The following is a 24090-nucleotide window of genomic DNA, read 5'->3' on the forward strand; positions in this document are numbered from 1 at the left end:
GGGGCTTGGGAGGGGCCATACTTTCAGGGACGTACCCATCAGGGAGGAAAATAGCCTTCCTCCTCCAGTCTGACCCTCTTTGGACTCAGAATCTGAGGACACCCTCTGGGATACTGTGATTTATAATAGAGATTTGGTCTCTGACCCTCTTCCTGGCACCGAGCTCCTAAAATCCCATAAAAGTCTTGTCATGTTAATGAGGTGACTCTTGGAAAGCCCCTAGGTAACCAAAGGATAGGGGCCGGATTGCCCAGGGAAGCAACCTTGTGATAGGTGGCTTGGAAACTTCAGTCCCGACCCCTCACCTCCGGGAGGAAGGGAGCAGGGATGGAGGTTGAATCAATCACCAGTGGCCACTGCTTTTATCCATCATGCTTATGTAATGAAGCCTCCATGAAAACCCAAAAGGGTGGTATTCAGAGAGCTTCCCAGCTGGTGATCGCGTGGAGGTTTGGGGAGAGTGCCCACCTGGAGAGGGCTTGGGAGCTGTGAGCCCCTGCCTCACGCTTTGCCCTGTGCCTGTCTTCCATCGGGCTGTTCCTGAGTTATTATTATTATTTTTTTATAATAAACCAGTAAGCTAGTACGTGATATATTTCTCTGATCTAAGAGGCGCTCTAGCACATTCACTGATGCCGGTGAGGGGCATGGGAACCTCAGTCGGTCAGAAGCGCAGGTGACAAGCTGGCATCTGGGGTGGGCAGGATGGGGAAGGAGTCCTGTAGGATCGTGAATGCTTTGTCCTGGTGCACAGTGTCAGAACTGAGTCGAACTGCAGGACACCCAGCTGGTGTCCCACAAGTGTTCCTCGGTATGGGGAACACCCACCCCCCCCAAGCTTGAATTGACACCAGGACCTATTTAGACCTTCGGCAATCAGCCGTTCTGTACCGAGGGTGCTGACAGGACCAGGAGCGCAGCCACTGGATCGGCTTCCTGGGTTCACAGTCAGGGGTGCATCCTGCCTAAAACCGGGAATCCCCACCCTCTTTCTGCTGCTGTAGAGTCCAGGGTCCGGGATGGAAGGACAAAAGCTCACGGGCATCCCTGGGCCTAGCTTAGGGTTCTAGCTATTGTGACCCAGAAAAGAGGTCAGCTGCCAACCGCCCCCCCACCCTCCCAGGCCTTACCCCAAATAGGCAAAAGAGAACATTCTCCAACTTACAAAGTGGATAGGGCTCCCTGGCGGACCCTGCAAAAGAAGAGGCTCAGTCACTATTTGAGAGGGACTGGGTGCGGGAGTCCCAGGGGCTGTCAGGAGCCTGGAGGGGCCATCCAGGCACGAGAGGATGTGTAAAACTGGTCTCTGCTCTTCTAGAGACCTGGTCCAGCCAGGGCTGCTCTATGCTCTCCTAGAAGTCTGGGGAAGCTTGTGAGGTCAGGGCCAAGACAAGTACCTGCCAGCAAAGCCCTGGGTCTCATTCAAAGCTCCACCTCCTGCCCTGGAGTTCCAGGAGCCCTGAGCGCAAGTACCTACCGGTGGGCCAGGCCGCCCTCTGGGACCAGGAGGACCCTGGAGGAAGAGAAGAACAGTGAGGCCTTGGTCAAAGGCCTTCCATCTTCCCCACCCCAGGCCTCCTCGAGCTGATCCGAGACCCTGAGACAGTGGTGCCTCCAGCACAGAGGGGTACCGATGGATGACTGAGGTCCAGAGGGAAAGAACATGCCTGAGGACTTCGGTGGTCATGGGCAGGGGAACCCAGAGGGCCCACCCTGCCCCACTCCCCCAGCCCACCAGCCCCCGTACCGCAGCCCACTCACCCTCGGACCTTGCAATCCCTGGAGGAGGACAGAAGCAGAGAGACACAGTCAGGGAATGAGGCTGAGCCTTGCCCTCCAGGCCTCCCCCACCCCTCTCCCAGCCCTCCCCTCCCCTCCCCTCCCCCTCCCCCAACCACTGCAGCACCGCCTCAGCAGCCCATCAACTCACCCAGTCCCCTCGGCTGCCTTTGTCACCCTTTGGACCCTGCAATAAATCATGCCCCATAACAGAGGACTCAGAGAGGAAGTTCTATTTCCCAGATGGGGAAACTGAGGCTCAGGCTGGCCCTGGGTCACAGAGACAAGCTTGCCCCCATAGTCTTTCTGGCCAGCCCCCTACACATACCGGGCGTCCCGAAGGTCCCAGGATTCCGAGGGGCCCAATGATGCCTTCCTTTCCCTAAAGGAGAGAGAAAGGTTTGTGTGTCCTCATCCCAGGGCCTGGGAAACAGAGTCACGGAGACAGGAGAGGAGATGGCAGCTGAGTGTCCCATGGTGATGGAAGGGAGACTTCCTCAAGCAGGAAGGCCATGCACATTCTGGGCCCCGAGTGCCTTTGGGGGGCTACGGGAGGAGAAAGGGGGAGGGTGGCAGCCCAGCTAGCAGGACCGGCAGAAGCCAAGGGGATGCCAACGGGGATGGAGGCCTTGGGCAGAGGGGGCTCAAGCCTGAAAGAGCAGAGGAGCAGGGCAGGCATCCACCCAGCTGATGGCTGGCCAGCCTTGGGCCTGGGCGACTGTCCCCGCTAGGACAGACCAGGAGAGGACTCACCATCAAGCCAGGGGGCCCCCGAGGGCCCTGGATGCCTTTCAAGCCAATGTCTCCAGGGGGGCCCTGTGGGAGGCAGAGAAAGGGCTGTCTGTGTCTGGGTGGCCACTGGGTCGGGCCTCCAGCAGCTCCATGACCCCTGGGGGCTGGCCACACTTTGTCCTCCCTGTCAAGAGAGGCCTTACCTGAGAGGTTCCAGGAAGAGTAACAAATGTCCGCAATTATTAAGCAGGTACTAGCGTGCTGGCTCTGTGCTATATGGTGTAAGCTCTGCTCTTACTTCCTTGTTACAACCCTCTATAGTTATCCTACCCATTTTACAGCTGACAAAACTGAGGCTTGGAGATACAAAGTAATTTGCATCTTTTACTGCAAAAGATTTAGTAAACATCTGAGCAGGTAAACTGCTCAGAGCAGGTAAACTGAGGAGCTGGGCTTAAAACCCAGGTCTGCTGGATTGTGGGTTCTGGGGACCGAGGATGTTCCTGCTCGATTCTGGCGGCTTTCCAGCCCACATTGTAAGTGCTCAAGAAATCTTTGTTGAGTGAATACATGGATAAACGACCAAGGAGGTGGATGGATGGAACCCCAACAGGAACAGTAAGGAGTGGGAATTTGTACCTTGGGCCCGAAGAGGCCAGCCATTCCGGGGAAGCCCATCTCGCCAGAGTCACCCTGCGGGGAGAGCAGAATGAGATGGGGTGAATGGGACCAGGACAAGGACGCCCAGCCAATCACCCAGGACCCCTGGGCCTGCCTCCTCCCATGGATATTAGTGACTCCATCTCTAGGCAATCAGATGAGGGTGGACAGCTCACATACTAGACACCAGTCAGCCTGGGCTCAGAGGGGGCAGGGGCCTCTGCCCTCTGTCACATGAGACAGTGGAGGCCAGCTCAGGGATTCCATGAGGAAGGCTCTAGAACACTTAGGACCTCCTGTCCCAGGTCTTCAAGGAAGAGAAGGAAAGGACCTGCAGGCTCTTTCCCCCATCACAAAGGCTCTATCAAGGACTGTGTCCCTCAGAATAAGCCCATTAGCTGTGGGACTCTACGTGCCAGGGGCTTTGCATGGACCACCACGCATACGAGTTCCTACTTCCGTCCAGGGAGGCACAACGCACCCCATTCACAGATGAGAATACTGAGTCTCACAGAGAGCAGAAACTTGCTCATATTCACACAGATGCCATTGCGGGGAGTGATCGGGTGTGAACAATTCTGGAGGCCTGGATTCTATGGCAGGGGCATGCTTAACTTTTAACGAAACTGCCCAGCCCATTTCCAATGCGGTTGTACCATCTTACATTCCTGTGAGCAGAGGAGGAGAGTTCCAGTTGCTCCACATCCTTGCCAACACTTGGTCTGTTCACTCTTTTAAAATCTTTACCATTCTGGGGCTCCTGGGTGGCTCAGTCAGTGACTCATCTGCCTTCGGCTCAGGTCATGATCTCGGGGTCCTGGGATCGAGCCCTACATCGGGCTCCCTGCTCAGCCGGGAGTCTGTTTGTCTCCCTCTCCCTCTGCCCCTCCCCCTACTTGTGCTCTTTCTCTCTCTCTCAGATAAATAAAATCTCCAAAAACAATGAAATGTTTACCATTCTAACAGGTGTGCAGTAGCATCTCATTACGGTTTTAATGAGCATTTGCCTCATGACTAGTGATATTGAGCTTCTTTTATGTGCCTTAGTTGTCATCTGAACAATCTTTTCAGAAGTGTCTGTTCAAGTCTTTTGCCTAATTTCTTTCTCTTTTTTTGCCTAATTTCTTTATTGGGCTGCTTTTCTCATTATTGGGTTTTGAGAGTTCTTTACATATTCCAGATACAAATCCTTTACTAGATCTATAATTTGCACCTGCTCCTAGTATGTAGCTTGTCTTGTCATCCTCTTAACAGCGTCTGTCCTTTGAGGAGCAAAAGCTTTAAATTTTGATAAAGCCCAATTTATCAATTTTTTTAACGGATCATGCTTTTGGTGTCATATCTAAGAAACGTTTGTATAACCCAAGGTCTCAAAGATTTTCTTCTCTGCTTCCTTCTAAAAGTCTTAGCATTTTGGGTTTTACCTTTAGGTGTATGATCCATGTTGAGTTTATTTTTATACATGGTATAAGGTACCCAATTGTCACCGCACCACTTGCCAGAAAAGACTATTCTGTAACCCCTGAGTTGTTTCTGCAACTTTGTCAAAAAGCGGTTATCCAAGTACGTGTGAATGTATTTCTGGACTCTCTATGCTGTTCCTTTGAACTATTATTAGTATATTTATGGCAGTACCCTACCTTCTTGATTACTGTAGCTATATAATAAGCCTTGAAATCAACTACTGTGAGTCTCCCAACTTTACTCTTCTCTTTTCAACTTGCTTTGGTTATTCCAGGCCTTTCACATTTCCAAATAAAAATGTTAGACTCAGCTTGTTATTTTCCACGAGAAAGGCCTGATGGGATTTTGATTGGAATTGGGTTGAATCCACACACCAACTGGAGGGAACTGCCATCTGAACAATACTGAGTCTTTGACCAGGGAACACAGCATCTCCATTTATTTAAGTCGTCCCCATTTCAGAAATGCCTTGCAGTTTTTCAATGCACATGTCTTGTTCACCTAGTGTCATATGTATCTCTAAGTATTTCCTACTTTTCTGCTATTATAAATAGCATTGCTTTTTAGATTTCAAGTTCTGACCATGGCTAGTATATAGAGACACAGTTCCTTTGTGCATCTTGAGCTGGTGTCCCACCATCTTGCTGTATTCACCTGTTCTAGTAGCTTTACCATGGATCCCACTGGATTTTCTCTCTAGACAATAATTTCATCTACAAATGAAAAGATTCACTTCTTCCTTTTCAATATGAATGCTTTTATGTATTTTTCATTCCTGATGGCATTGGCTAGAATTGTCAGTACAATATTGAATAGAAGTAGTGAGAACAAATATCTCCGACTCGTTCTACTTCTTGGAAAAAAAAAAATCCAAACATTCAGCCTTTCACTATTAAGTATTATGCTAGATGTCTGTTTTTCACGAACGCCCTCTTCCCAGTTGAGGAAGCTCCTTTTCCATACCAAGTTGGCTGAGTGCTTTTATCAGAAATGGAGTTGCATTTTTGCCAAGTGCTTTTCTTGCATCCACTGGGAGGATCAAATGGGTTTTCTTTCTCAGTTTGTTAGTATGGTGCATTATATTCATTTATTTTCAAATGTTATACCATCCTTGCATTCCTGGGATAAACCTCATTTGATCTTGATGAGCTATCTTTTTAATATATTTTTAGATTGGTTTTTCTAAAATTGTGTTGAGAATTTCTGTATCTATATTTCTGAGGTATATTGGTCTAGACCTTTCTTGCAATGTCTTTTATCCAGCTTTGATATCAGGGTAATGCCAGCTTCATAGAATATGCTGGCAAGTATTTCCCCCTCTTCAATTTTCTGGAAGAGTTGATACAGAATCGGTATGATTTCTTCCCTTAACTTTTACTAGAATTCTCCAGTGATGTCATCTGAGCCCAGAGTTTTCCTTGTGAGATGTTTTTTAAACCATAGGTTGAATTTCTTTACTAGATAGGAGGCTGTTTCGGGTTCAGGTCGTGATCCACCACCTGTCCTCATTCTGAAGGGACCACTCAGATCTCATGTCTCAGCCTCCTCCCTCCCCACCCCCTCCACTCAGGGGAAGCGGAGGAGTATCTAGTGCTCAGAGAGGGTGTCACTCTGTCCTTGTCACAGAGTAGGCAGGAGGCTTCCGGACCCGTGTGCGCATGTGTTTGCATGCATGTGAGTATGAGAACATCTGTATTCCCTGGGGCTCACTCACCGGCTGGCCTTTGGATCCAGGCTCCCCCTGGCTCCCAGGAAGCCCAGTTCCACCCGCTGTCCCTCGTTTGCCAGGAGGACCCAGCTGCCCAGGTAACCCACTTTCACCCTTAAAAAACAAAACCAAAAACACACACACATACCAAAATGACCAAAGGGGAAAATGGTTCTAGGGGAGGGGAGGAGGGCCTAGGAGAGACAGAATAGTGATGCCACAGGGTCAGCTGACATCTCAGGATGCTGGGGCTCAGATGCAGGCCTGGTGGGGGCTCGGAATTTTAGTCTCCTTAAGAGGACAGCCTCTTTCCTTACTCTGAAATTCAAGTTCCAACTTCCCTTCCACTCTCCCACCCTGCCTCTCTTCTTCACTGTTTCCTCCCAGAAGACCATGAAGTTCCCACCCACCCCCACTTCTGCTCCAGCCCTTCCTCCTGTCTGGGATGCCCCCTCCCCTTCTCTCCACATTTAAAACCTCCCTGGGCCAAGGCCACGCCTCCCCTCGCTGGCTGTTCCTGCAGAGGGTTCCAGCCTCTCCCCAACTAAACCTCGTGCTTGGGGAGGGCCAGAGGAGCCATGTCTGATGCACCCACCTCAATCTTCCCTTCTGTGTGTAGCCCCAGACTCAGATTGACTCATGGCTGCCTCCCCCACCTCTCGGAAACTTTCTAAAAACATGCCTTTGGGAAGAGGGTCCTGGCTGCAAGCAACATCTATTGTTCCACAAAGGCCCACTAGAGGGCGCCCAAGGACAGCTCAAAAACCAGTTGCCTGTTTCAAAGACCTGGCAGGGCCCAGGATTTCTAGCTACCTGGATAAACTTTCCTTAAAGTCAGGCTCAAGCTTGGGACAGGGACCCCCGAGAAATGTCAGGGCCATGGACTCCATTTTCACACAGGCCCTGGGACATGGGTGCCCACGTCAGCGTTATCATCAGTGTCTTATAGTTAGTACCAAGGTTGAAAGGAGGGAAGGTGGCTAAGTGGACTAACAGGTGTCTGACCTTGAATCCTGGGGGCCCCTGTGCTCCAGGCAAGCCGGCTACACCTGGATTTCCTCTCTTCCCAGCAGGGCCCGTGGGGCCAGGGTCCCCATCGTCTCCCTGCTCCCCCTGTAAAAAAGAGGGCAAAGGAGGACCTCTCATGTTTCAGGAAAGAGAGGCAGCCAAGGAGCAGCATGTCTCATAGTCAGGATGAGCTCTGGGTGGATCTGGAGGGAAGGAGGTCAGACCCCAGGACGGAGTTCATCCTGCCTGTGCGTGAGGGCGGGACCAGTGAACAGATCTGCAAGTGGAGAGGAGGAGGGACCTTACAACTAGAAGTGCCATCCCCTGGGCAAGGGAGGGCCTTCTGGGTACAGGCATGGCTGGTCAGAAGGGCCACATTCCCAGGTCCCGAGGGATGAGGTGACTGCCCATGCAGGAAACTTCCAGATATGTTGGTTCTGCCCCATCCAAGTTTCCGAACCTGCTCCTCCTGGCCCGTGGCCCGATGGCAGAACCACCCCCGCCCCCCAGACCCCAACACACACAACACACCTTGTCTCCAAGGGAGACACCATCTGTTAACCCCAAGTCCTGCTCACCTGCTGTCCTGCTTGCCCATCCCTGCCAGGAAACCCATCTGGTCCCGCGACACCCTCGGGGCCCTGTCTCCCCACCACGCCCCGAGGCCCTGGCAGCCCCTGCAGGCCCTGGGGATATAAAAGAAGTTGATGAGAGCCTCTGAAGGGGGGAGCAGGGAGGCAGGCGGGAGGGGACTGGCTGTGGGTCACTCACCTGAATCCCCCTTCGTCCTGGTGCCCCAGCCTTGCCTTGCTTTCCCTTTGGTCCCTGAAAAATCAAGGGGCACATGACAGAGGCCGCCTGGATGAGGGACAGAACCCTAGGAGATTTGGAAGTGGGACTGAAAGGAGCATGGGCTCCTCTGCAGCCCAGCCTTGCCTTTCCACCCCTTGGGCCTTAGCATCTGAATGTGCAAATGGGTCCAAGCACCCTGGCCCTGGAGCCCAGGGGCAGGGCTGGCCTTGGAACCTGCCAGTGTTGTCCTCACCCCTGCTCTGGGTCCTGCGCCCCCATGGGCTCCCCTGCTGCAGAGGCTCTTGGCTGGCAGTTTCCTAAAGGGAGCCGGGGCCCGTGGCTGCCTGGGCTTCAAAATCCTTCCATCCTCAAGAGTGTGGCTAAATCCCTGAGGGGGGGGTGGGGGGGCAGGGAGATGGTGTGTGGGTGAAGGAGACATGCCTGCGGGGAGGTTGAGCGCATGAAGACAGCACTGGCCCAACCTCAGAGGAGGCAGACACAAGGGCTCAGGGTACAAGGTGGGAAAGTCCTCAACCGCCCCTCAGTTCCCACCACCAGCATCCCTGTCCACCCCTGCCCCCTTCCTCTGGACCCCTTGCTTCTCCAAATTTTCTTCTACAGCGTGGTGTGGCTGGCTGGCTCTGGCTCTCGACTGCCCTGGGTTCAAATCCCACTGCTGGCCCCACAGGTGGTCCCCTTCCTGGAGGCCCTGCCAGGGGAGCAGGTGATCCCCCCTCCCTCAGGCCCTTGGAGGCGAAGAGATCTTGGCCTGGAAGCACCCTGCAGGGTGCCCGCCAGCCTACTTGCTGGGTGCCTGGGCAGGTGTCCGCCCTTCCCAGGGTCCCCTGTGGACTTCAGTCCTCTTACCTCTTCCCCTTTTGATCCTTTGGGTCCCGGCTGTCCCCGGGGTCCTGGATGCCCCTGCAAACCAAGGTGAGAGGATGCAAAGCAGCCCCAGGATTCTCTCCCGGGGAGGGTGGCCAGTGTCCGCCTAGAGGGGGAGGGTTGGGAGGGGTTTGGGGGTGTAGGCTCTGGGGGTGCCCCCAGCATCAGGGCAGGAAAAACCAGAGTGAACTGCCCCAGGCCCTCCAGTAGGGAGGGTCCCTTCCTTCCCCCACTGCCGCCCACCCACCTGGGGCCAGAGGGGGATGGGACAGGGAGCACCACTCACTGGTAGGCCCTGCTGGCCTGGATCTCCACGGAGGCCTGGCACACCCTCCTGTCCCTGGAAGTCAAGGAGAGACTGGTGAGGGGGCCCATCCTGGAGGGGCTGGGGCAACTTCCAACCCGGAAGAGGCCCCCGAAGCCCTTGCTCTTCCTAGCCATGCGTCATTGTCCCCGTCTCAGCTTGCTCATCTGCAAAGCAGCGAAATGATGACCCTGCCAGCAAGGATGGAGCAGGGGAGGGGAGGGGACGGGAGGGGAGTGGAGGGGAGGAGAGCCTGGTGGGGGCCCCGTGCTCACTCAGCGGTCTGTCTCTTGCTTCTGCCAGGAGAGCTGTTCCCGGCCACAGGTGGGGAGACTGAGGTCCTGTGAGGAAGGGGTCTCTCTCCCTGACCTCATCCTCTCCCTCCAGCCCTCCCCCGGCCAGCATGAATTCTGGCCTGAGCCCTCCTTCAGGGGGTCAGTGCTTTAAGCTGGGCGCTAATGGTGGGAGGGAGGGCTTGTCTCCTGGCCAAGGCTGTTTCCCTGCCAGGGAGCCGGTAAGGACAGAGGACTGCCCTGACACGCCGTGCCTGATGCTACCATTGGGGAGGAGCTCTGATACTTACGGGGTATCCAGGGTCCCCTGGCTCCCCGCGGTCCCCTCGATCACCCACAGGGCCCTGAATGACAAGGACAGCAACAAAATATGGGCCACCAGGTCTCTTCCTGGCCACCCCCTTGGATGCTTGCAGCGGCCTCACCCCTACTCAGCCTCCCCCTCCCCCTCCCCATAGCAGGATGCTGGGGCTCAGCCTTGGCGGTGGCCCAGGGGACAGAAAGGGGGCTTACCCGATCTCCCGGTGGCCCAGGGGGCCCCTCGGCCTTGCCATCCTCACCCTGCTCCCCCTGTGGACACAACCAGCTTTAAGACACACTTCTGGTTCCTGGAATTCCAGACACTCCACACAGTGTGGAAAGGGCCTTCATCAGCAATGAAGTCCAGTCTACTTAGGGCTACAGATGGAGAGACTGAGGCTGGAGAGGGAAGCGGCACACCAGGGCTGTGGAACCTGGAGAGTGCTCTTTACTGCCCCCTGCTGGGCATTCCCCCCCCCCCCCCGCCACAGGTACCCTTGGTCTGGGAGACCCAGGCAGCTCAGAGCAGAGACCTTGGTCACACCCAGCTTTGCACAGGACCAGCTCAGACCCTCAACAGGTCCCTTCCTTCCCATCTTGGAGCTCTTTTTCTCAGCTGGGGAATGGGGGTGAGGTGGGGTGAAGGGACAATGGCGATACCCAGGAGGAAGTGGTGGGGATTCTGGGAAATGATGCAAAAAGTCCCTGCATGGTGGTCAGCATGGAGTGACAATAATTCCGACAGCTGGTGGGCAGAGGCACTCACTGAATACTTCCAACAACCCTACGAAACAGGTGATGGTATTCTCCCCATTTTACATATGGGGATACTGAGGCACAGAGAAGCCATGTGGGCTGCTCCATTGTTCAGCCCTGAAAAAGAGTCCCTTTCTCCCATCTTTGCTAGAATAAAGTAGGCAGAGAGCCAGCTTTAACAGGAATCTTCTATCCTGGATGGCAGCCCCAGAAGCAGGCTGGGCTGCCCCAGGTTGAGCTGAGCTGTGGGCCAATTTGGGAGTTTTGTCCATAAGACAGATTCCTTTCTGCGAAACAGGATTGTGATGCCTTGCAGCGCTGTTCTGGGGACCCAGGGAGGAGAGTTCACTACTGCCCACATAGTAGGGGCTCAGGTGGCCATGAGCTTAGCTGTTGTTGACAATGGCAGCAGGGACGATGGGTGGCGTGGATGTAGTCAGAGGGATTGCAGGAGGAGTAGGGTTTAGGATGGAGGCCCTTGAGCCCTGGCAGGCCACCCTGGGCCCTGGGCCACCAGCAAGACAGGAGGCGGGAGGCCGTGTGCCAGCTACAGGGAAGGTGTGATCAGAGCAGCAAGAGGTAGAACCCCAGGGCTCAGAATGTTCCAGCCCGACAACTGGTGCCACCTCCCATGGGGGGCGCATTCTGGGTAGGAGGCTCAAGCGGGGGCACCCCGGGCCCCCTGGCTATTGGCAGGGATGGAAGGGGAAGCCTGAGAGGCAGGAGAGGGAGCCATCCCTGGGGCTGGAGCCCATCCCAGGCCCAAATCAGTCCTGAGGGCTGGCAGCTGTAGCGCCTTGGCTCAGAGCCTCTGTGGCTCCTGTGGGCAGAGACTGAAAGCGGGAGGGACTTGGCCCGAGGCTTAGAACCAGTTGTACCCAAGGGGGTGGCCCAGGGAGTGGGGATTCCCTCTCCTCCCTGACCTCTCTCTATGGCTCTTTGTCCCAAGTCTCGGTCCCACCGAGGACGGAGGCAGCTGGACTGGGGCACTTTGGAGAAGGGGGCCGTGTTTACTGAGTGTACTCTGTGTGGCAGACCCTTCGGGAGGGGTTCCACAGAATCCATACCGCACTCCTACGCTGCTGTGACTATTGGCCCATTTTACAGATGAGGAAACTGAGGCCCGGGGAAAGAAAGGTCCTAGTTAAGGCCACACAGGAATCAAGTGGTGGGTGGTTGGAGCCAAAAGCCAGCTATGCAGATCTCCCCCGCTCTCCCCACATTGTGGCTGTAGTTCAGGGATGCATTCTTAGCAGCAGGAAGCCAGTGGAGCCCCCCTTCTTCCTTGTTCCCAGAGTCTCATGGCCAATCCCTCCAGATACTACCTTTGTAGACACATGCCCTAGGGGAATTCACCAGGTGAGCAGCATCCTAACTCATCTAAGTACCTGTTTCCGGTCAGGGAGGCACAGCCTGACATCAGAGTCTGCATCCTGGTCCTGCCACCTTCCCACTGGTCCTGAACTAGTCCTTAAGCATCCTGGAGACTCAGTTTCCCCATCTGTCATGTGGGACACTGACACCTCACAGTGAGGGCCGTGGAGGAATCCCAGGGAAGAGCTTTGCACACGGCTGTGTGCTTCGGGGTGTCCCTTGGGAACCTGCTCCCCCTCCTCCCAGCACCCTCCAGCTCGTGCCTGGCTATTCACTGTTGCATCTAGTTTTACCCTGGAGTTCTGTAGGGCATCCTTCTGCAGCCCCCAGCTCAGGGCCGAGAAAACATTACATAATTATTATTCATCCATAAATACCTGTCGGATAGCTGAACGCATGAGTGAACTAACCTACTACCTCATCACTAAGAAAGTGCCTATGGCTGACATATATGTGATGTCCTACTCAGCCTCACATTCCTGAGGTATGCATCCGCTTAACAGATGGGGCAATCAAGGCTCAGGGAACCCTGGGGCCCCACCCAAGGCCCCAGCAGACTTAGGGCAGGTTTAGGGTTAGGATCCCATTCTCAGCAGCCACAGGAACTGGGCCTGGGGCTGCAGGTGGCTCGGGTGGGGGGGGGGGGGGGGCTTCCCCTTGTTTCAGGGTCCATGTTAACCCCTCCTGTGCCATCTGTGGCCGACTCAGGGCCAAGGCTGGGGGACTCAGGGTACTGAACGCAGCTTCCTGTGGGATGTCGGGAGCCCACTGATTGCAGAGCTCTTCTTCTCCAAGCAGGAGGAAGGGGCCAGCTGGACAGCAAGCCAGGCCGGGGTGATTCACACAGCAGCGGCAGTGGGATGTGGTTAGTGAGTAACTGACTCAGCCCACAAAAGGAGGGCTGGGGGGGGGGGGCAAGGAGACAGCAGGGGGCCGCCTGCTAGGAAGCATTCCCGAGGCAGAGCCATCAGGGGAGGAGGGAGGCCAGAACAGGGAGACTCGAGCTGCTAAGGTAGGACTCAAAGGCCTGGTCCCAGAGCCAGTTTGGTGCTGGCTCGGAAGGTTACCCGGGGCCACTGCCTTGGCCCCCTGGCCCCACATCCCCACCTGCACCGTGCGGCAGGGCACAACCATCAGCAAGCTTTCTTCTAGCAATTTCTCTCTTCCACCAAAGCTGGAGCCAAGTGGTGGGGTATGGGCGCGTTCTCCCTCTGCCTTAGTGGCTCCTTCCTGGCTGGGAAAGGCTGGTCTCACTCTGCCCTAAGCCCTGCGCTGGCTCTCACTGCGGGATCTCATTTCTGAGCAAGGCTTCAATGCCCACATTCACACAGATGATGGAATTGAAGTTCTGGTCAGGACATGATTGGCGTCCATCTCCCCTGCTCAACTGGAAACCCCGGGCGGGCAGGAACTGTGGTTTTGTTCCGGTGCTGGGCTCCGACCTGACACACAGGCCCATCTGTGTTGAATGTAGGTCTAACGGCTCTGGCTCTGCCGTGTGAGCAGCGGTGAGCCGACTGTGAACTTCTGCATTACCCCAGCCACAGTGCCCCAGGGGCTGGCTCCTACCGGCCCACACGGGAGGGAGCGCCTGCTTCCCAGGACTGAGCACCCACCTTTTCACCCTTTGGTCCAGGAGGTCCGAGGGGGCCCATGATGCCTTTGTGTCCCTGCAAGAAACAAGATGGCAAGAGGTGAGAGCATGGGGGAGTGACGGCTTGAGAAGCACAGTGATGAAGGCCAGGAACTCCTAGGTGGAGACCCTGAGCTGTGAGTCTGGGCCCTGGCTCTGCCCCAGCTCACTGTGTGACTCTGAGCTGGCCCATGCCTCTCAGGGGCCTGGCCTCCCAGTCAGTCCCTGACACACCTCTCAGGGGTGGGCCCGCTTGGATGGTAGGGGGCGTGGCTCACCCCAGCCTGGAGCAGACCTGGGGCCAGATCTCGGAGAGCCAGCTGTGTCCCTGGGGCAGGGGCAGGGGCAAAATGCTGGCCTCAGCCGACTTCCCCAGGCTATGGCGGGAAGCATATAGGCTCATTCCTCCTTGGGCTCCCAGTGCCCCCTCTCCGGTTCCCATGTCCTCTGCCCTGTCCCTCTTCTGTCCTTCTTTCCCTGCTGTGCCTCCTTCAGACACTGAATCCTACCTTCAAACTTAACAAGCTGTCATTAGCCTCCCTAAGCCTCAGTTTCCCTTTCTGAGCGGGCCCAGAGCCTCTCTGAGGACTAGTCACCCAACTCTATCACATAGGTTTGGCTCAGCCACCTCTAAGAGGGGTGCCAGCTTGGATGCAAAAGAGGGGTGAGGCTCTTCCCTTCCACAGACAGCTGGCATGACGCCAGGACAGGACGCATGTGTGCTCCCACGGCGGGAAGGAAGGACTCAGCGAGGGCACGTGGAGGGGGAGGGTGTTTCTGTCTGCCCACCCCTGCTCTGGGGGCTCAGGGGCTCCCTGGGCCCGGGGAGACCAGAGATCTTCAGTGGCCCAAGGGCCACCCTCCGTGGGGAAGTGGTGGGGACAGAGGCCGAGGCCCGCCTGGGGCCGGGGAGGGGGGGGGGCCGGCAGATTTTCTTACATGGTAACCAGCCAGTCCGGGCTCTCCTTGGGCCCCCATCCGTCCGGGAGCACCCTAGGACAGGAGCAGATGCACATTGGTACAAGTGGTTCTCACAGCAGTGACCTGGGCACTGGTTCCAGCCCAGTCCAGCCCCGCCGACAGGCACCTCTGTGGCCCAGAACCCAGGCTGCAGAGCTCCTCCCTGAGCTCCCCTCCTCCCTCCAGCCCTTCCTTCTCCCAGCTCCAGGGGTTCACGAGACCCAGTGGCTAAACCATCTTCACTTTTGTGAGCCAATTTTAAACAGAAGCAGCTATAGGAAGTTAAATTATATGAGCTTACAGTTCAATCAATTCTATTAAAAACGAAGATGACAAATATTCAAAACTCCTCCTTTCTAGTAATTTTGCTCCATTTTACTATTGCCTAGGCTCCAGCTTATTTCTGTCTGTTGAGTGCATGTGGTGGAACTAGCAGATGACAGACACTCCCGTGCATCTCCCTCCCAAGTTTGCGCTTGCGGACACCACGTGGGTGGCTTGGGATCAGCCACAGCGGGGGCATTCACACCAGGGACGCTGGGAGCTCAGAGATGCCTCACCGGCCTGCCTCCCCTCTGCTTCCTTCCTCTGCAGCCAGCAGACCCCCGGGGCCCTCCTTCCAGGCAGGCCAGCAAGAGGCTGGGACGGCCTCAGAGTCACCCAGGGATCTGCAGCCTGATCCTCATGAATCTATTTCCAGTGGGAAAACTTGTTCTGTAAAAACCCTCCAAAGGAGCTGGTCCCCTCTCCCCACCCTAGAATGCTTATTTGTCTGGGTCTATAAAGTCCTTCAGAAGACCCACAGTGCCCTTCAAACAGAAACACATACTTGGCGCTGTGGGTACTTTTCCAGGGAGAGAGGCGGCAGCTTCTACAGGATCCCCAAGGGATCCATGATGCAAGAGAAGCAGCTAGGACAAGGGACAGCCAAGGTTTGGCTGAGAGGTGGACAGGGCGATACCTCTCTTTCTCCCCTTGCCCCCACCCCCAGCTCTTTGCCTGCCCACCCCACCCCACCCCACCCCACCCTGAGTTCTCACCGTTGGTCCCAGGCTGCCCCGGGACCCTTTAGGGCCTGGGGTGCCAGGGGGTCCAGGGTCTCCAGGGACGCCCATCTCACCCAGCTGTCCTTGGTAGCCCTTAGCACCCTGCAGCGGGAGGAGAGACAGGCTGTCACGGGGCCCCAGCAGGAGGTGGAGAGAGAGGTGGGGGAGTGGAGGGGGCCCCACCTTGGCTCCGGTCCGGCCCTTCTCGCCTTGCTTCCCCGGTTTTCCTTCAGGACCCTGAGAGGAGAAAGAGGGAAGGAAGAGGGTGAGAAATGAGAGCAACTTGAGGCAGAGCGTCAGCATGGGAGCTCTGAGGGCGGACTGCCTGGGTTCCAAACCCACCCTGTGCTCAGTGCTCCCCGGGACCTTGTGAGCTGGGAACTTCCTGACGGAAGGTGTTGTCTGCAAAGTGGGGACAGGGGTCCTGTTTGCCTCATGGGGCTGAGAAGTCAACCCGGGGATGGCCTCTCGTGCTCACCAGGCACCTGGCCCACAGTAAGTGCTGGCCGCACCACTCTTTCATGAAGACTGCTAGGCTCCCAGGCTGTCCCAGTGGGAGCCGCTCTCTGCACCTGCCATGTGCCACACACTGTTCCAGCCCCCCAGCCACCCTGAGCCTGAAGCCCCATCAGGGCTTGCTCCCCGGGCTTCCCAAAGGTGAAACGACTTGGCCCAGAACGCTGATCCAACTGCGGATCTGTCTGATTCCATGCCTGGGGCTCCCAGTGCCCGCTGATGACATGAGGCAGGCAGGGGAGGTCCTCCCTCATCTCTGAGATGCTGTGGGGCACTTCTGACCAGCCCGAGGCTGTGTCCCACTGACAGGGGCTCCCTCCCTTGGGGATGGGGGTTGGAGGGGCTCCTCCCAGTGGGGCATTGTGCCGGGAAGGTCAGCTGCCCTCCCCCACTCTCCCACTGGGGTACCCAGGCCACTCCCTCCCACAGGCTGCTCTGTCCCCTCCCTTGCAGGGCATCCCTTTGCTCTCCTTTGCCCTGTTCTTGTCAGGGCCACTCAGTGGGGTGAGTGAGTGCGTATAAGTGTGCGTGTGTGAGCATAAGACAGATAAGGGAGAAAAGAAAAGGAGAGAAGAGAATCCCAACTCTGAGCCACACTGGGGTGGGATGTAGGGGGTAAGGCAGGCAGTGTTTCTGGTCTGGAAAAGACATCCTGATGGTCACCAGAGGACAGTTCCCTCAAGACCCAAACCTCAAAGGGAGCTGGGAAGAACATCTACATTCTTGGCAAGCACTAAAGAGCTAGTTCAATTCAATCCCTTTGGCTGCATTAACAGAGGTACATGCTGTAGGATGAAGGAGGTGATAGCCCCACCTTGGAACAGGAGGAGGCACTAACTGTGATGGAGGAAAGGCAGGAAGATGGGGTTTTAGAGGAGCCAGAAAACACATAGGCGAACCCAGAGGCACCTGATGCCCATCTGCTGATTTCTGCAGCTGCCCTGAGGCAGGGGTAGCTGTGTCCTCTGGGGTGGTCAGTGGACGGAAATTACAGGGAGGCCAGCTTTGATTCAGCACAAGGACAAAACGTGGCAAAAAAGGACTGGAGAAGATGATTCTCTGTCCCTAAGGGCAGTGCCAGTTAGACCATCCTGGGGCCCTCAGGAAGGAGAGAGTGGTGGTCTTGGAAGGACTAAGCGCAGACTACCCTGCATTCTGGTGCTTAAGACCTCATGTGACCCTGGAAAAGTCCCTTCCCTCCTGTGTGCCTCGGTTTCCCTGCCTCTCATATATAGGTCTTAAACTAGCTTTGTCCTGTCTGTGGCCCCTTGCCACATAGGGCCACTGAGCACTTGAAAGGTGGTGACTGGGATGGAGGAACCAAATTCTTAATTCAACCTAATTTGAATTAACTTAAAATTAAATTTAAATACAGACAATTAAGTTATCGTTAAAACTTTTATGTGTATTTGGAACAACTTAGGGATATGAACCTACATTTTCAGCTATATATTTTATGAAACCTAAACACAGATCAAGTATTTCCAATGAAAATTTAGCATACGGATTGAGATGTGCCGTAAGAGTAAATTACACATCAGATTTCATAGATTTAGTACAAAAAAAAAAAAAAAGAATGCAAAATACCTGATTAGTGATTTTTATATTGATTACATGTTGGAAATGTTCATATTTTGGCTATATTGAGCTAAATAAAATATATGGTTAAAATTTATTTCATCCACCTCTTTTTACATTTTGAAAATTTTAAATTACACAGGTAGCTTGTCTTCTGTCTCTATCGACAGGACTGAACTAGACCACGCCTGGGTCTTTGGCTCCTCCAGTAATAAAGGAGTCAACCAACATGGCTTCAACCACGGGCCAGGAACTATGTCTATGTTCTGTGTCATGCCACCCCCAGTTCTGGCCACAGGGCTGGGAGGAAGGGGTTATTTATTCAATTTGAGAGCCAAAGACACAGGTGTGGTGAGACAAAGACACTACCTGCAGGTCACCTCGCTGGGTTCGAATGAGATGTGGGTCCTCAGTGTCTGGGGCACCCCTGTCCCAGGCTGGTCGTATCTGGGCAACTGCACAATCCTGATACAGGGGCTGGTGGAATTTGTCAGTAGGCTGAGGGGATTGCTGGGGCTGATCCCTTGCCAGAAGGAGAAGTGAGTCAGCGCTGAAGCATTCAGCACAGAGCCAGGATGCCGGGAGTCTCCCCCAGGACAGGGTGGCCGGCCACTTGTGCTGACAGGCCCTCGCCATCGGGGAGCGTCCCTCATGGTGTGGGAAATCCTGAGTAAGGCTGGAGCATCCAGCGGGGTGAGGCTGTGGGGCCAGAATGAAGACTTTTGCTGGGCCCCCATCCATGGAGATATGTTTCTGGAAAGGCTCTGATGGCTCATAAAATTCTATTTTTAAATACTCCACTGTTTCCCAGCCAGAGTGGGAGATACTTGTCCCGTAGCCCTGATGCCAAAGAGACTCAAATACAAGCCTCTCACCCCTTCTGTCACCCGACACACACTCAGTCCGGCCCCAGTGAACTTCTTTCCAGTTCCAGTATATGAAAATTGGCAGAGATGGCAAAATAGAGACATTAACTCTGCTACCACCACCACCACCACCACCGCCACTGCCCCCATCACCATGGCCACTGTCACCACCACTGCCACTGCCATCACCATCACTGCCACCATCATTCTCACCACCATCCTCACCACCATCTCCATTACCACCATCATCACCATCTGTACCACCACCTCTTCCACCACCACCATCACCTCCACCCTTACCATCACCACCCCCTCTCTAATACCATCACCTCCACCATCACCATCATCACCACCATCACCAGCATCACCATCATCATCACCATCACAAATACCATCACCACCACTATCACCATCTCCACCACCATCACCATCATCACCACCATCACAATCTCCACCACCATCACCACCCTCACTAATACCATCACCTCCACCATCACCACTATCACCACCATCATCACCACCATCACCATCTCCACCACCATCACCTCCACCATCACCATCATCACTATCACCACTGTCATCACCACCATCTCCACCATCATCACCATCTCTACCATCATCAATATCATCATCATCATCATCATCTCTACCTCCACCCAACCATCAACATTACTACCACCATCACCACTACCACCAGCTTCCAGTCATTTCCTCCTCCAGATTCATAAAGACAATATTTATTTTCTGGGACGTTGTAGAAAGCACTTTCTTTCCAAAGTTTCATGGACTCTTTAAAGTTAAGAAAACCAAGGCTCACAGAGAGGCAGCAGTGATCTGCCTAAGGTCACACAGACCGTGGGTTCTCAAGCCAGAACTCAGCCTTTGGACTCTAGGCCCAGGGCTATTTCTGCTGCACGTTGCCACCCATTCCATGGCCACGATACTCAAGAGCTTACTAAGAGAGAGGCCCTGGAAAGTTGGAAGGCATTCCTTCCAAATCCTTCATCGTACCAAGAGCGTGACCCAGAGAAGGCAGCGTCAAGTTCCTTAGCGGAGAATCGCGGCCAGCGCCTCTCCTGCTAAACCGCCTACTAAATTCAGTGTGGCTGAATGTGGGATGAGGCCAGCAGGCCCAGGCTTGTGGAGGCCATGGCAGCCAGACTGAGGAGTGTGATGCTAGTCTGAGGGCAACTGGGAGCCATGAGAGGGTTAGGCAGGGGAGGGACATGGGCAGACTGCTCTCTGGGAAACTCCCAGGTGGAGGAAGGACCACAGTGGAAGAGCTTCAGGTAGCTGCCATCAAAAGACCTCCTGTCCAACTGCCCGAGCAGGCGTGGGTGGTACACATACCCAAACGCCCACAGTGCTGGCATGCAGCCGTGCACACTCACCCGGATGCCAGTGATGCCAGGGGGGCCGGGGGCCCCATCCTCGCCCATCAGTCCCTCTTGGCCTTTGTCGCCACGTTCACCATCAGGCCCAGGGTCACCCCTGTCCCCCTAGGTTGGAAGGGCATGAGGAGGGGAGAGAGAGAGAGAATAAATTAGTCCCTCAGCCCATCAGAGGCGCTAAACCTCAGGGCTCCATTTGGATGTCCACACCAAGCAGCCCCTGGGTTGCCCCGATTGTTCCCTGAGCCACCAAAAGGGTCAGTGTGTCATGGCCTGGCTGGTGCAGGAAATACCCCCGACATGGTACTCGGGCCAGGGAGAAACTTGCTCAGAGGCAACACAGAACCCTGACTACTCCCACCCCCTGGGAGTTCACAGGAAGGGAGCAGCTTTGTGAGACTCAGGCTCTTTCTCCCCAACACTGACACACGGGGAGGACAAAAGTCTTAAGACGCTGAAGGAAATTTTAAAAAAGGAAAACAATTCACCCAATCCTGCCTCTCAGAACCAACTCCATTTTTCTGAGTTACATTTTCAACCCTTGCTTACATGAAAACAGCTTACAATAATAATAATAAGGCAGAGATCACAGTTTCTGTTGCCCTATACCAGGCTCCGAGCAGTGGGACAGCCAATCCAAAGCAAAGAAGCTAGTTAGCAGTACGTGAAGCTTTAAAGACATAATCCAACTGTACTGCTTGGTTCCATCTTGCGGTCAGTCTCTATTGCCAACACCATCTCCATTGCTGTCTGCTCTGCATGGCTCTCATTCTCGCCTGCGGCAGAGCACTTCCTCTGTCCAGTGGACAGCAGTTAACACTGACACAGCACTTGCCACATCCAGGCCACATCGGGCAGGCTGGGCTGAGCCAGGTTGTGGGCAGAGTAGGGGTGAGGGGGGCGGCATGACCAGTGGCCACAGAGGAACAGGGTGGCGCCTGTCAGAAGGTCACCTCCATCGGGGCTGGCGGGCCCGGCAGGGCTTGTGGCCAGTCTGCAAGTGGCTGAGCTGGGACCATTCAGAGAGACCCGTGGGAAAGGGGATGAAGTCATGGACAGGAGGAAGGGCTGGGCGGGGGAGCAGGCTAGGAGAAGGGGAGCGTGTCTCTGCCAGTTCTGTTTCCCAGCACCACACTTTACAAGGAGTGCTGATAAACTGGTGTGGGTCCAGGAGAAAGATTAGGGTGCAGAGGGCGTGAAGCTGGAGCCTGGGCTCTGGGCATAGGAGGTGCAGGGGCCTCTTGGGGTGGTTTCTAGCTCAGCTAGGGGGTGGGGGGGAGACTCCCCAGTGAAGAGGGGTCCAGAGATGGCATGGATAAGGGAGGGACACTCCAAGCTGAGGTGTGGGCCAGCGCAGAGCAGATCTGGGCACCAGGAGGGGGTCAGACAGGTTGGTGTGTGAGATCCCTCCCCACTGAGATTCTCGGACTCCGAGCATAGCCTGGCAGGGAGATGGGGTGCTGCCCTGATGACCCTTCTGCAGACCCCGGTCCAGGATCCCCCTTCCTCCTTGTCATCCCTGGCCACCTGCTTTCCTCTCTCCGAGGCAGGCAGCCTGTTCCAGGTGGCTGGGCTGGTTTTCAGAGAGAGGTCCCAGCCTGGCACCTCAAGGGCTCTGGCTCCAGGGACCACCCAGACCCCCCACAGCCTGGGGTAGTGAACTTGTGGATCCCTTACAGAATGGCCTCTGGTGGGTCCTGGAGAATCCTAGAGTCCCCCGGACATCTGCCAATGCTCAGAAGAGCCTTACAAGTTGTCTAGCTCAAACTTCTCGATCTATAGATGGGGAAACTGAGGCCCAGAGAGAGCAGGAGACTTCCCAACCACACATGGAAGTCAGTGGCAGAGCATGCGTGAGACCCTAGGGTTCTGGTGCCTTTGAATTCCAAGGTTCTCTGTGCAGGGGACAATACCTCCCTTACTCCTGGGGTTATGTTGCTTAAATTCGAATCTTGCTGCCACCTCTCAATGGCTGCGTGACCCTCGGCAAGTTTCCTCATTTGTAAAATAAGCAGCAAAGGGTTACTATAGCGATTGGAAGAGCTAATCCATTTAAGTAGCTTAACAGCGCGTCTGGCACATGAGTTCTGGATAAAGGTTAGTCTTCCTAGGAGTAACCACCACCATCACCACCACCATCTGCTGGGTGTCGGCAAACTCAACAAAGATCATCAGCAGAAAAGCACTCTATAGACTATTACATGCTGTGTGTGTCTGAGAGGTGGTTTTCACCATGAAGGTGATTCTTGGACAAACGCTATGAAAAAAGCGGACGGTCTCCTGGGATTCACGAGGACCAGAAAAGATGCTGGACATCTGCAGCAACTACTCTGGCCCAAAGTCTAGGGTAGAACTGGCTTTGAAGGGAGTGAAAGAGGAAGAAGCAGCCAGCACCAGGAGCCATGCTGAGAGAGCAGGAAAGACGGCATTGAGACACCCATGCCTCGAAGCCCCCGCTCCTGTCACACCTCAGCACGATTCGGAGGAGAAAAAAGATGGCTGACCAGAAATGGAAGAGGCCCCCACACCATGACTCAGTTTCCCCATCTGTCCAGTGGGGACAAGAATGAATCTAGCTCACAGGGTGGCTGGGAGGATTACACGGGTTCATTCACATAAAGCTCTTAAGGCAGGTGGTGTGAGCGCATGGTGAGTATGCAGAGCATTTTAGCCAGAATGTTCTTCAGTGTCACTGCAGTTCAAGCAGGTTTTGGGCAAAGGGTGTGGAGGGTCTGTCAAATGCTCTGGGTCTCCCCAGCCAGGACCAGTTGTACCCTAGGATGCAGCCGAGCTGGAGAGGAGAGGAGGCAGATGGATGGCGACAGGGGGCGCTCACGGCCTTGCAAGAAAAACCCAGGGCAGATGGGGAGCCAGCCAGGAGCCTGTCCCGGAGGCATCCTGGTAGATGGGGAAACCCGGAACCCAGGGCAGCTATGGGGATGGGGCAGTGGCGGGGCGTGTCTGGGGATTGGGGAATTGAGGGCTGCTTATCTGAGGTCACATGGAAAGTAAATGGGTGACAGAGGGAATTCTGGGATGTGGCCCTTGGGTCCCTGGGCTGAGGAGCTGACTCAGTGTGACAGGTCAGTCCTGGGGAGAGCCCACCTAGTACTGTGCCAGGGCTGGGCCCGGGCTGGCAGCCAGGGACAGGCCTGGGCTAGATGTGAAGCTAGTAAGTTGGAGAGTGACGCCCGCTGGCCCCAGGGTTCAGGGGAGCCCTGGCGCCTATGGAAGGTGCCAGCATCTGTGGCTGACAGAGGACTCTACAGGATGCAACAGGGCAGAGTTAGGCCTACATGCTGTGGTGCCAGTGAGCCCTGGGTTTGAATTTTGGATTCTCCACTCACAGCCATAGACTCTGGATGAGTGCACCTCCTGCCTCCTTCTGAGCCTCAGTCTCCCCACCTTTAGAATGGGTGCCTAGTGTAGAGAGGCAGCCAAGGCTTGGGTCTTGGCTGTGCCAATTACTAGCTATGTGTCCTTGGGCAAGTTGCTTAACCTCTCTGTGTCTCAGTTTCCTCATTTAAGGATAGAACTTACCCCGTGGCATTAACTGATGTGTTACATAACACAAAGGGCTTAGCATAGTACCTGATATATACATGACTAATGCACCATAAATAGTGGCTTACAGGTCATGGGTGGTGATTATTATTTTCCTGGTCTTTTAGGATGTTTGGAAGATAACAGATATCAAAGCTGCTGGCTCTGAGTCTAGCACAGAGCAGGGGTGTTCAGGTACTACCCTTAACCGAGAGAAGCTGTAGTTTTGAGGAGAAGGGTAGCAGTGAGGAGTGGAAGGTGGGATGGCTCCTAGTCCCATCTGAGCAGGGCAGGAGGCAGTGGTGGGCGGGGGGGGGGCGGGGGGGGGTGGGTGCTGGACAGGCTACTTGCAATAGGAGCCAGAGGTCTGCTCTCGGAGCTTTATGGGAACACAGTGCTTCCAGGAGAAAGCTTAGGCCTTGGACAGGAGGGGAGTGGGGCAGAGGTAGAAGGTAGTTCCAGAACATCCCCCTCCCCAGACCCTACAGCAGCAGGACACTTA

The 24090-nt window shown here is 55.0% G+C and overlaps 1 protein-coding gene across 1 annotated transcript in view; it reads right to left on the reverse strand.

The window, feature by feature from the left end:
• Positions 1 to 24090, reverse strand: part of COL27A1 (collagen type XXVII alpha 1 chain) — a 129093-nt gene that overhangs the window by 8783 nt on the left and 96220 nt on the right. The window contains exons 37-56 of the mRNA XM_035016598.1: positions 20046 to 20153; positions 15878 to 15931; positions 15689 to 15796; positions 14628 to 14681; positions 13672 to 13725; positions 10139 to 10195; positions 9916 to 9969; positions 9315 to 9368; positions 9011 to 9064; positions 8123 to 8176; positions 7930 to 8037; positions 7349 to 7456; positions 6350 to 6457; positions 3151 to 3204; positions 2533 to 2595; positions 2108 to 2161; positions 1931 to 1966; positions 1762 to 1779; positions 1478 to 1513; positions 1166 to 1192 (exon numbers count right to left, since the gene is read on the reverse strand). Coding sequence (XP_034872489.1) covers positions 1166 to 1192; positions 1478 to 1513; positions 1762 to 1779; positions 1931 to 1966; positions 2108 to 2161; positions 2533 to 2595; positions 3151 to 3204; positions 6350 to 6457; positions 7349 to 7456; positions 7930 to 8037; positions 8123 to 8176; positions 9011 to 9064; positions 9315 to 9368; positions 9916 to 9969; positions 10139 to 10195; positions 13672 to 13725; positions 14628 to 14681; positions 15689 to 15796; positions 15878 to 15931; positions 20046 to 20153 — 1263 coding nt within the window. The remainder of the gene's footprint in view (positions 1 to 1165; positions 1193 to 1477; positions 1514 to 1761; positions 1780 to 1930; positions 1967 to 2107; positions 2162 to 2532; positions 2596 to 3150; positions 3205 to 6349; positions 6458 to 7348; positions 7457 to 7929; positions 8038 to 8122; positions 8177 to 9010; positions 9065 to 9314; positions 9369 to 9915; positions 9970 to 10138; positions 10196 to 13671; positions 13726 to 14627; positions 14682 to 15688; positions 15797 to 15877; positions 15932 to 20045; positions 20154 to 24090) is intronic.

Source organism: Mirounga leonina, unplaced genomic scaffold (assembly GCF_011800145.1).
Source record: "Mirounga leonina isolate KUSES-001 unplaced genomic scaffold, KU_Mleo_1.0 Mir_170, whole genome shotgun sequence".
Classification (NCBI taxonomy): Eukaryota; Metazoa; Chordata; class Mammalia; order Carnivora; family Phocidae; genus Mirounga; species Mirounga leonina.